At 63.0% G+C, this 11,340-nt stretch overlaps 1 protein-coding gene and 1 long non-coding RNA gene across 7 annotated transcripts; one reads left to right on the forward strand and one right to left on the reverse strand.

Annotated features, from left to right (window-relative positions):
* Positions 1-93: 93 nt before the first annotated feature.
* LENG8 (leukocyte receptor cluster member 8) lies at positions 94-10,871 on the reverse strand. Of its 6 annotated transcripts, none has more exons than XM_085045477.1 (16): positions 10,731-10,871; positions 10,480-10,645; positions 9,626-9,739; positions 8,877-9,002; positions 8,554-8,791; positions 8,076-8,214; positions 7,611-7,808; positions 7,294-7,350; positions 6,552-6,857; positions 5,939-6,073; positions 5,015-5,321; positions 4,318-4,419; positions 3,677-3,745; positions 3,447-3,576; positions 2,531-2,738; positions 94-1,272 (listed from the first exon to the last, which is right to left on the reverse strand). In XM_085045477.1, the coding sequence occupies exons 1-16, from the start codon at positions 10,760-10,762 to the stop codon at positions 1,113-1,115; spliced, it is 2,487 nt and encodes an 828-aa protein (XP_084901603.1). In that variant the 5' UTR covers positions 10,763-10,871; the 3' UTR covers positions 94-1,112. The 6 variants fall into 6 exon arrangements, with proteins under 6 accessions (XP_084901603.1, XP_084901602.1, XP_084901608.1 ...); XM_085045476.1 differs by having other exon boundaries at positions 9,623-9,739; XM_085045482.1 differs by lacking the exon at positions 7,611-7,808 and having other exon boundaries at positions 7,294-7,344; positions 9,623-9,739.
* On the forward strand, positions 7,136-8,070 carry LOC146422831 (uncharacterized). The gene is made up of 2 exons (XR_014847769.1): positions 7,136-7,473; positions 7,518-8,070. It is a non-coding gene; the product is annotated as an uncharacterized LOC146422831 (long non-coding RNA).
* Positions 10,872-11,340: the final 469 nt, after the last annotated feature.

An 11,340-nucleotide genomic window follows, 5' to 3' on the forward strand; every position in this document is an offset into this window, starting at 1 on the left:
TAAATATATTTATAGAGCTCTGTAGGTACAAATTCCCCTCCCGCACCACCCCAATCCCACCCCCTCCCACACCCACCCATCACTCCGGCCCCGTTTTTTGTCCTTTTTCCTTCTTTATTCTGTCCAAAAAAAGGTTAAAAAAGAGAGGGGTGGGGGAAGGGAAGGGGGGAGGGGCGATTTTACCTGCAAAGAGACGTGGGGGGAGGGGAAGGGATTCGAGGGGGGGGTGGGGGGTGGAAATAAATTAAATACGAACCAAAAAAAGGGGGATTTGAGCAGCGCAAAGACCCAGGGGAGGAGGAGGAGAAGCGGCGGCGGCTGCGGAGTCCCCGAGCCCCCCCCGGGGCGGTTGTGGGGCGAGGGGGAGACCCCCGAGTTCGCTGTGGGGCTGCAATCTGGGGGGGGCTCCGTGTGCGGCGGCGCGGGGGTCCCGGGGGGGCGTCCCGGGGTCGAGGCTCCGTGTGGGGCTGGCCGCGGCCTGGGGGTCTCTCGGTGGGTCTCTCCTCCGTGGGGCGGGGGTCTCTCCGTGGGGCGGCGGCGCCGGGGGGGGACGAGACCTCGGCAGCAGGAAGAAGAGAGAGAAACTGAGGCACGGTTAAAAAAGAGGTGGGGGAGATGTGGGGGGAACCCTCGGCAGCCGCTCTGCCCCCCGAGCAGAGGCTCTGCCCCCCGTGGGCTGAAGCTCTGCCCCACAGGTCCCACCTAAATCCCCCCAAATCGCTGCTGAGGGGGCAAGAGAAGTTACGGGGTGTCGTCGCTGTCTCGGTCAGTGGGGCAGGTCCAGACCCCACAAGTCGCCCCCTGCCCACCCCAAATCCCCGCACGGTGGCTGCTGAGGGGGGAAGAGGTGGTTATGGGGCAGATCTGAGCCCCCCAAGTCAGTCGCCCGCCCCAGATCCCTCCCTCTGTGGCTGCTGAGGGGGGAACAAGGTTATGGGGCAGCTGTGGGTCAGCAGCTGTGGGTCAGCAGCTGTTGGTCAGACGTGGGGCAGATCGGAGCCCCACAAGTCAGTCCCCACCCCAAATCCCTCCCTGCGTGGCTGCTGAGGGGGGCAGAGGTGGCTGTGGGGCAGCTGTGGGGCAGCTGTGGGGCAGCTGCGGGTCGGTGTGGGTCAGATGTGGGGCAGGGCCGCCAGGCTCTGCCGGCAGTCGATGGCGCCGCGGTCGGGCCCGGTGAAGGTGAGGGGCAAACCCCCCAGGAAGCGGCGGCGCTCGGGGGGCTCCAGCCCCATAAGTGGGCCCAGCTGGGCCGTCGGCAGCGCCGGGCGGTAGCTGGGGAGAGAAGGAGGTCAGGGCGGGGGGGCCGGGGGCACCCGGGGGGCACCCGCGGCCCCCAAGGGCAGGGGGAGGGCTGGGGAGGGGCTCAGCCCCATAGGGAGGGACCCAGTCCCATACTGGGGGCACAGCCCCAAATCGGGGGGCTCAGCCCCACAGGGAGGGACCCAGTCCCATATTGGGGGCTCAGCCCCACAGGGAAGGACCCAGTCCCATACTGGGGGCTCAGCCCCATAGGGAGGGACCCAGTCCCATACTGGGGTCTCAGCCCCAAATCTGGGGGCTCAGCCCCACAGAGGGCAGTGTGAGCCCATATCAGAGGCACAGCCCCATACTGGGGGCACAGCCCCACAGACGGGAGTTTAGCCCCAGATCAGGGGCTTCAGTCCCACAGAGGGGAGTGTGACCCCATATCAGGAGGCTTAGCCCCATATTTGGGGACCCAGCCCCATATCAGGAGGCTCAGCCTCCCAGAAGGGGAGGCGGCCCCATAAAGCTGGGGGGGCACTGGCAGCCCCATAAGTTGGGGGTCACAGCCCCATAAGTTGGGGGTCACAGCCCCATTCAGGGGGCACACAGCCCCATGGGGACACAGTGACACCGTAAATGGGAGTTCAGCCACACTAGGGGGTCAGTGGGACCCCCACCCCAACGTGGGGTAGGAAGGGGAGATTTCCCCACATATATAGAGCAGAAATGGGGGCTTCCCCAGCCCCAGTGTGGGGCAAAAATAATGGGGAGCTGCCCTGCTCTGGGTCCCATGTGGGGCAGAAATGGGGGTTCCCCCATCCCATATATGGAGCAGAAACCAGAGTTCCCCTCCATGTATGGCAACATGGGGTTCCCCAGTCCATATATGGTTACAAGAATGGGGTCCCTGAGCCCGTATATGGAGATAGGAATCCCCCTGCCCATATATGGGTTAGGAATGGGGTTCCCCTGCCCATATGTGGAAATATGGGGTTCCCCAGCCCATATATGGAAATATGGGGTTCCCCAGCCCATATATGGTTATAAAAATGGGGTTCCCCAGCCCATATATGGAGAACATGGGGTTCCCCAGCCCACACATGGGGCAGCAATGGGAGTTCTCCCCCCCACATCCCCTGGGCTATGGGGCAGCAATGGGGCTCCTCCCCCCAAATCCCCCCAAATCCCCTCACTCACCTGCTGGGCCACCTGGCCCCCGGCTGTCTGCGTCCCCCCCTGTCCCCACAGCCCCCCGTGTCCCCACTGTCCCCCCGGCCCCACCTACGCCTTGATGATGGCGCGCAGGGCCCGGCGCCGCTCGCGCTCGGCGAACAGGTCGATGAGCCGCGGCCCCATGGCCGGAGCCGAGCTGTGCAGGCGGAAGAAGCGGCTGTAGAGCCCCAGTGACCAGGCGGCCCTCAGGGCCAGAGCGTGGGACACGGCGGGGTCCGAGCGCAGCGCCGGCGGCAGCAGGGCCAGCTCTGTGGTCAGCTCTGGGGACAGAGGGACATTGGGGTCAGTGGGGTGGGCACTGGGGGCAGCAGGGCCAGCTCTGTGGTCAGCTCTGGGGACAGAGGACATTGGGGTCAGTGGGGTCCAGCAGGGCCAGCTCTGTGGTCAGCTCTGGGGACAGAGGGACACTGGGGTCAGTAGGGTGGGCACTGGGGGCAGCAGGGCCAGCTCCGTGGTCAGCTCTGGGAACAGAGAGACATTGGGGTCAGTGGGGTCATTGGGGTGGTCAGTGGGGTCCAGCAGGGCCAGCTCTGTGGTCAGCTCTGGGGACAGAGGGACATTGGAGTCAGTAGGGTGGTCAGTGGGGTCAGCAGGGCCAGCTCTGTGGTCAGCTCTGGGGACAGAGGGACATTGGGGTCAGCAGGGTGGGCACTGGGGGCAGCAGGGCCAGCTCTGTGGTCAGCTCTGGGGACAGAAATTGGGGTCAGTGGGGACAGCAGGGCCAGCTCTGTGGTCAGCTCTGGGGACAGAGGGACATTGGGGTCAGCGGGGTGGTCAGTGGGTCCAGGTCTGTGGTCAGCTCAGGGTTCAGGGTCATGGTGGGGTCACAAAGTGGGGCCAAAATGAGGTGTCAGAAATGGGACTGAGGGCATCCTGGCACGCCCCTGAAGCCCCTCCCTGTGAATGCAGAGTTTTGGGGATCCCCCCGGGGTTTTGGGGTCTCTCCCGGGCTCTCTGGCCCCGCTGACCTCCGGAGTTGTTGGTGAACATGCAGTAGAGGATCCGGTAGGCTGTGAACTCCCCGACGCAGCCCGGCAGGTTCTCCCCGTAAAGAGCCTTCAGCTGCGTCTGGCACTGGTTGAACTCCTCGTGGTCACCCTGGGGGACAAGGGAGACCTCAGAAAATTTGGGGAGACCTCAGGGACCCCCAGGGAATGCGGGGAGACCCCAAAGCCCCCCACAGAGACCCCAGACCCACCTTCTCCAGAGCAATCCGGGCGTGAGTCTCGTAAACCTCCACTGTGAACTCTGTGCGAACGCCCTGGACCTGAAAAAAAGGTTCCAAAATTCGGGGAGGGGTCCCCAAAATTCGGAGGCGGCCTAAAATATTAGGGGGAATCCCCAAAATTCAGGGGAACCCAACTGAATGCTGGGGAGTCTTGTGGCTTGTCGGGAATTGAGGGGAGTCCTGAAAAGGGGTCAGAGAGACCCAAAATCACCTGGGACCCCCAAAAATCACCTGAGATCTTCCAAAAATCACCTGAGATCTCCCCAGAATCACCTGAGATGCTCCAAAAATCACCTGAGACCCCCCAAAATAACCTGAGACCCCCCCAAAAATCACCTGAGACCCCCCAAAATAACCTGAGACCCCCCCAAAAATCACCTGAGATCTTCCAAAAATCACCTGAGATCCCCCCAAATCACCTGAGACCCCCCCAAAAATCACCTGAAAGCTCCCAAAACCATTTGAGATGCCTGCCAAACCCACCTGAGCTCCCCAAAAAACAGAGAACCACCCCAGAATTGGGGATGTCCCCTCACTGTGAGCTCAGCCAAGGCCCCCCAGGACCCCTCCCCAGTTTGGGACCCCCAGGACCCTCCCCAGCTTCCCCTCACCGTCAGGTCCTGCCGCAGGGATTTCAGCTGCTCACACGCCCAGGCGTAGTCACGGTGCTGCTGCCAGTGGGATCTGACCAGGGACAGCGCCTGGCGCAGCACCTGCGACCCCAAAAACACCATGAGGGGTTAGGGGGATCCCAAAATCCTGGGGGGATCCCAAAATCCTGGGGGGATCCCAAAATCTGGGGGAACCAAAATCCCACGAGGGAAGGTTCAGTTGGGCTTTTAGGGAGTCCAGGGTGGGTTTCTGGGAGTTTTTTTGGGGTATTTAGGGTGTTCTGAGGGTTTTTTCGGGTGCATATTGGGGTCACCCAGCGGCACGTGGATTTTTTATGGGGTTTTTTGGGGTCACCCACCTGCACGGGGGTTTTTGGGAGGTATTTTTACAGGGTTTTGGGGGTATTTTGGGTTATTTTGGGTCACCCACCGGCACAGGGGTTTCTGGGGTCTATTTTGGGGTATTCAGGGGACTTTTTTCACGGGGTTTTTGTGGATTTTTCGGGGTCACCCACCAGCATGTGTGTTTCTGGGGTTATTTTTACAGGGTTTTTAGGATTTCTCAGGTTTTTTGGGGTCACCCACCGGCACGGGGGTTTCTGGGGTTATTTTTACAGGGTTTGTAGGATTTTCCAGGGGTTTTGGGGTTATTTTTACAGGGTTTTTAGGATTTTCCAGGGGTTTTGGGGTCACCCACCGGCACAGGCCGCACGGTCGCCGGGTCAGGCGCGCAGGTGAGCCGCAGGTAGCGCTTGGTGACCTCCTGGCAGGTGCCCAAAATCTTCACCTGGTCCCAGTCGAGGCCCTCAGCCGGGGCGGGGGAGGGGCCGGGGGGCGTGGCGGCGGCCGGTGGGGGGTTGGGCCGCGGTTTTTTGGGGTGCCCCCCGTTCCCCGTGCCCCCCTGGAAGCGCTGGGCTCGGCGCTGCCGCCGCAGCTCCCGCTCGGGGTCCTCGGGGTCCGGCGGCGGCCGGCGGCGAGCGCGGCGTGGGGGACCTGGCTCCGGCCTGGGGAGAGATTTGGGGTAAAAACTGGGGATTTGGGTTAAAAAATGGGGTTTGGGGGAAAGGCGTGGGGGGCCTGGCTCCGGCCTGGGGAGAGATTTGGGGTAAAAACTGGGGATTTGGGTTAAAAAATGGGGTTTGGGGGAAAGGCACAGGCCTGGCTCCGGCCTGGGGAGAGATTTGGGGTAAAAATCGGGGATTTGGGTTAAAAAATGGGGTTTGGGGGAAAGGCACAGGGGGCCTGGCTGTGGGTTGGGGGAGAGAAATGGGGTTTGGGTTAAAAAATGGGGTCTGGGTTAAAACACGGCGATTTTGGGAGGGGGGCATATGGGATTTGGGGGGGAAAATGGGATTTAGGGGAAATAAACAGGGGAAATGGGATGTTGGATAAAAAATGAGGATTTAGCGAGGAAATAAACAGAGATTTAGGAGAACAAACGAGGATTTAGGAGGACAATCTGAGGGTAAAACCCAATAGTTTTGGCTCAAATCCCATTCTAGGAGTGCCCTGAGTGCCCCAAAGCGCTCCCAGTCCCTCCCAGTGCCCCCAGTTTGTCACCCCCAGTCCCTCCCAGTGCCCCCAGTTTGTCACCCCCAGTCCCTCCCAGTGCCCCCAGTACCTCTTGCCCCGCTGTGCTCGCGCTCGGCCGCGCTCCAGCCCTCCTCCTCCTCCTCGCCCGCGGGGTTTGGGGATCCCCCGGCGCCCCCCAGGCCGTGCCTCAGCCCCAGAGCCGGACGAGTCTGAGTCCGAGTCGCTGCGGGGACAGCGGGGTCACGTTTGGGGTCACCGGGACAGGTTTGGGGTCACTGGGATGGGTTTGGGGTCACTGGGGTGGGTTTGGGGTCACTGGGACGGACTTTAGGAGGGATTTCAGGAGGTTTTGGGGGGGTTGGGAAGGTCTAGGGAGGGTTTGGGGAGGATTTTGGGAGTCTCAGGGATGTTTTGTGGGATTTTTGAGAAGGTATTTCGGATGTCTCGGGGCTCCTGGGGCCGTTTTGGGAGATTTCAGGAGTATTTCAGGGGCGTTTCAGGGATTTTTGGGAGAATATTTCAGGGGCGTTTCAGGGATTTTTGGGAGAGTATTTCAGGGGCGTTTCAGGGATTTTTGGGAGAGTATTTCAGGGGTGTTTCAGGGATTTTCGGGAGGGGATTTCAGGGGTATTTTGGGGGATTTCTGGGAGCGGATTTCAGGGGTGTTTTAAGGGATTTTGGGGGGATTTTCGGGGTCCCACCTGCGCCGGCAGTGCCTCCCCGGCGATCGCGACGATGACCTCGACCGTGACCTCGAGCCGCTGGACGAGGAGCTGTTGTCCTTCATGAAAACGTTTCGGTTCCCGAATTTCGTGGGGAACCCCCCGCCCCCCCCGCGGGCCCGGGACCCCCCAGCCGCTCCCCCCCGGGCCGGGGGAGGCCCTGCGGAGCCCGGGGGGCGCTGGGCGGGGGGCTGCGGGGGGCCCGGGGCGGCCGAGGGGCTGGGCCTGGCCGGGGGGAGCTCCCAGCGCTTCTTCTTGGGGCTGCCGGCGCCGTCCCGACCGAGCCTGGGGGGACAGGGGGGTCAGCGCCCCAAATCGGGGGTCAGGACCCCAAATAGGGGGGGCAGGACCCCAAATAGGGGGTCAGGACCCCAAATCGGGGGTCAGCAACCCTAATCGGGGGGCTGGGGGAGCAGGGGGTGTCCCGGGGGGCTCCTGGGGGGAATTTCTGGGGGTTTTTTGGGGTGGATTTGGGGGTTTTGGGGTGGATTTAGGTGTTTTTTGCAGTGAATTTGGGGTTTTTGGGGTTGGGGTTCCCGGGTGGGTTTTGGAGTGGATTTGGGGTTTTTTGGGGTGGATTTGGGACTTTTCAGGGTGGGCATTCTGAGGGAGTTCCCAGGCGGATTTTGGGGAGTTTGCAGGTGGATTTCAGGCGCCCTCCCCGGGTGGGTTTTGGGGTGATTTTTGGGGTGATTTCGGGATTTCTGGGGGGGAATCTCACCCAGCCGGGGAGAGCTTCCCTGCTGCAGCCGATGGCGAAGGCGGAGCCGTCCTGGGGCTGGGGTTGGGGGCAGCGCTCAGGTGAATTCTGGGCTGAATTCGGGGGGTTTTGGGGTTGGGGTTTGGGGGATTCCCGGGTGGATTTCAGCAGGGATTTTTGTGATTTCTCAGTGGGATTTCTGTGATTTCTCAGCGGGATTTCTGTGGTTTCTCAGTGCCTCTCAGCCACCCTGTCCGGGGGTCACACCGGGATTTCGGGGCGGGATTTCGGGGCGATTCTGGCGGGGATTTTGGGGTTTTCGGGGGCCCCTCACCCACCCGGGGAGGGGCTCCCGGCTCCAGTCGATGGTGAAGGCGGAGCCGTCCTGCAGCCGCGCCTGCAGCAGCTCCTTGAGCAGCTTCTCGGTGCGGTCCTTGTCCTCCTCGGACTCGCAGGCCGTGAAGCAGCGCTGCACGTACGCCTTCATCTCGGGGGGCCAATCCTCGGGCTTCCCCCTGGGGGGGGCGCGGGGGTCCCTGGGGGATTTATTTGGGGGCCCAGGGGTGACTCGGGGGGCGATCTGGGCTCGCTGGGGCCCCACAAAGCACCCGAAAGCAGCATCCACTCCAGGGTCCCCACTTTTCCCCTACAGATTTTTTGGGGCTCCTTTTGGGGAGTTTTTGGGGTCAGCAGAGGATTTTAGAGTTTTTAGGATTTATTTCAATCCCCTCCCACCCCCCTAAATAAACCAATCCCCGCCTCCCCCCGCCCTCCCCAGATTTTGGGGTTCACCCCACACTCACCCGTGGCCGTGGTGCTTCTCGGGGCCCTGGGGACCCCCGAAGGCGCTGCCCCCCCGGGACTGCTCCCCAAAAGCTGGCGGGGGGAGCACGAAGGGTCGCTTGGGCAGCTGGAACTTGAGCCCCCCGGCGCCGGGAGCCTCTGGGGACAGAATTGGGGAGGTCTGAGGGGGTTTGGGGTTTTTGGGGGGTGGGAAAGGGGCGGTTTGAGGGTGGCAGGGGGTTTTGGGGTGGGGGGAGCTTTGGGGCTGGGGGGGTAAGGAATTTAGGGAAGAATTTGGGATTAATTTGGGAAAAATTCAGGGAACTGGGGAGGAGTTTGGGGGCTTTGCAGGACCATTTCAGGAAGGATTTTGGGGGTGAAAAGAGGGAATTTGGGGTTTGGAGGAGGGGGGCATTTTGGTAAGGAGTCAGGAGGGGTTTGGGCAGGAATTCGGGCAGGAATTCAGGGATCCCCCTCCCCAAATTCAGGGTCTCTTACGCTTCATGCGGCTCCAGAGCTGCCCTCCCCCCTTCTTGCCCTTCTGGGGGGGCTCGTTGTAGCCGTGGGGGGAGGGGTAGGGGGTGGAGCCCCCCGGGGAGCTCCCCGCGCCCCCCCCCGCCCCCCCCGCGCCCCCCGAGCCCCCCAGAGCGTGGGGAGGGGGCTGGGGAGGGGCGGCGGGGGGGGGCTGGGGGGTCCCGAAAGGCGACGCTTCGTCCAGGCCTGGCACGGGGGGCTGCTGCGGGGGGAGCACAGAGGGGGGTCAGGGGGGGTTTCCCGTGCTGGAGACCCCTCCCCAGATCCCCCCAGAGCCCCCTCCTCACCTGGCCCAGGCCGCTCTGCTGCTGGGGGGGGGCGGGGGGCTGCTGCTGGGGGGGGGCAGCGCTGTAGGAACCCCCTCCCCCCGCGGCGTAGGGGGCTGTGGGTGCCCCATAGCCGGGGTACACCCCCTGGGGGGAGAAAGGACCCTCGGGTTAGCTGGGGGGCCCTGAGACCCCCCTTTGAATTAATGGGACAGCCCTGAGACCCCCCTTTGAACTAATGGGGCAGCCCTGAGACCCCACCTTGAACTAATGGGACAGCCCTGAGACCCCCCTTTGAACTAATGGTACATCCCTGAGACCCCCCTTTGAACTAATGGGACAACCCTGAGACCCCCCTTGTGCTAATGGGACAGCCCTGAGACCCCCCTTTGAACTAATGGGACAGCCCTGAGACCCTCACTTGTACTAATGGTACATCCCTGAGACCCCCCTTTGAATTAATGGGACAGCCCAGAGACCCCCCTGGAATTGATGGAACAACCCAGAGACCCAAATTAATGGTACAGCCCAGAGACCCCCAGCCCCATTTCTCTGTCCCCAGCCCCATTTTTGTGTCCCCCACCCCATTTCTGCTCCCCCAGCCCCATTTCCCTGCCCTCACCCCCTTTCCGCCCCAGCCCAATTTCCGCTCCCCAACCCCATTTCCGTGTCGCCCACCCCCATTTCTCTGTCCCCAGCCCCATTTCTGGCTCCCCCAGCCCCCGTTTCCGCGCCCCCCGCCCCGCTCCGGGCTGTCCCCCCCTCACCACGGGGTAGTAATATCCGTAGGGATAATAACCGCCGCCGTACGGCTGGTACCACTGGTAGTACTGGGGGGGCTGCGCCTGCTGCAGCGAGGGGTCTCCCTGCGCGGGGGGGGCGTACTGGGGGGGAGAGAGACAGGGGGGTGAGACCCCCGAGCTGGGGATCCTCACCCCGCAAACACAGAGCGGCCGGAACACAGAGAAACCACTCAAATCACACCCCAGACACAGAGAAACCACTCAAATCACACCCCAGACACAGAGAAACCACTCAAATCACACCCCAGACACAGAGATCTCCCGCAAATCACACCCCAAACACGGGAATCTTCCCTCAAATCACACCCCAGACACAGGAATCTTCCCTCAAATCACACCCCAGACACAGAGATCTCCCGCAAATCCCACCCCAAACACGGGAATCTTCCCTCAAATCACACCCCAGACACAGGAATCTTCCCTCAAATCACACCCCAGACACAGAGAAACCACTCAAATCACACCCCAAACACAGGAATCTTCCCTCAAATCCCACCCCAAACACACAGATCCCCCACGAAATACAGAGATCTCCTCAAAGACCCCCCAGAGCCCCCCGAGGACCCTCCAGGCCTCCCCTAAACCCCCGAGCCCGCCCAGAGCCTCCCCCAGACCCTCCGGAACTCCCCAATCCACCAAGAATCACCCCAGAGCACCCCAAGACCCTCGAGGGCTTCTCCGAGCCCCCCAAAACCTCCCCAGACCCCCAAAGCGCCCCAGACCCCCAAAACCTCCCAGACCCCAAAGCCCCAGACCAAACCCCCAGACCAAAACCTCCCCAAAATCCCCCCAAACTCCCTCCCCTCCCCTCAGCGCCTCACCTGCGCTCCGCCGCCCGCCCCCCCCGCGCCTTTGCCCCCCCCGGCCGCGGCTTTACTGATGCTGGCCAGGGCCTGCCGCGCTTTCTCCCACTCGGGGTTCTCGGGGGGCGCCGGCGGCTCCTCCCGCGCGGGGCCAGCGCCGGGGCCGAGCGCGAACGGAGCGGCCCTGAGGGAGCAACGGACGGTCGGTGAAACGGCCCCGGCTCGGCCCCCGCGCCCGCCCCGCGGAGCCCGCCCGACCCCCTTCTCACCACTCGCGCTGGTCGCCCAGGTTGGCGGCCATGGCGGGAGAGCCCCGCGCCCCTCCCGGGGCCGCCGCGGATCGCGACAGGCGCGACAGGGCCAAGATGGCGGCGCCGCCCGCGCTGCCTCCCTCACGGAGCCACTTCCGGTTGGCGCCCAGGGCGCAGCCAATGGGAGCGCGAGGGAGGGGCGGGGCGAGGACGGTGGCCGTTGGGGGACAAAAGTAACGGAGAGGCGCGAGGGACGCGGACGGCGGCCGCGAAGGGACAAAATACAGGAGAGGCGAGGCGCAGAGAACCGGGAGGGTTTTTGGGGGAAATTCGGGGAGAAACGGGGATGGTTGTGGGGCAGAACTGGGGGGCTCAGCCTGGATTCACCCCACACCGAGCCCTGCCGGCCCTGGGGGTCTCCAGCCCGCCGTGAGCCCCCAGTGCAGCAGCAGCAGGACAATGGGGACATGTCAGGACCCCCACTCTGGGGGGGTTGGACCCCAAAATCAGGGCTCTGAGACCCCAAAACCAGAGCTCTGAGACCCCAAAACCAGGGCTCTGAGTCCCCAAAACCAGGGCTCCGAGTCCCCAAAACCAGAGCTCCTCACCCCAAACTGGGGAGGGTCAT

Source organism: Lichenostomus cassidix, unplaced genomic scaffold, assembly GCF_008360975.1.
Source record: "Lichenostomus cassidix isolate B80296 unplaced genomic scaffold, HeHo_3.0 HiC_scaffold_38, whole genome shotgun sequence".
Taxonomy (NCBI): Eukaryota; Metazoa; Chordata; class Aves; order Passeriformes; family Meliphagidae; genus Lichenostomus; species Lichenostomus cassidix.

What these genes read in the sequence shown, in the direction of transcription:
- LENG8 (XM_085045476.1), bottom strand. Translation starts at nt 10,762, where the DNA reads ATGGCCGCCAACCTGGGCGACCAGCGCGAGTG. An exon ending in GGGAAGCTCTCCCCGGCTGG is followed by an intron (nt 6,858 to 7,293) that starts GTGAGATTCCCC and finishes CTGTCCCCCCAG; the next exon opens with GCTCGGTCGGGACGGCGCCG. An exon ending in CGAGCACAGCGGGGCAAGAG is followed by an intron (nt 5,322 to 5,938) that starts GTACTGGGGGCA and finishes ATCTCTCCCCAG; the next exon opens with GCCGGAGCCAGGTCCCCCAC.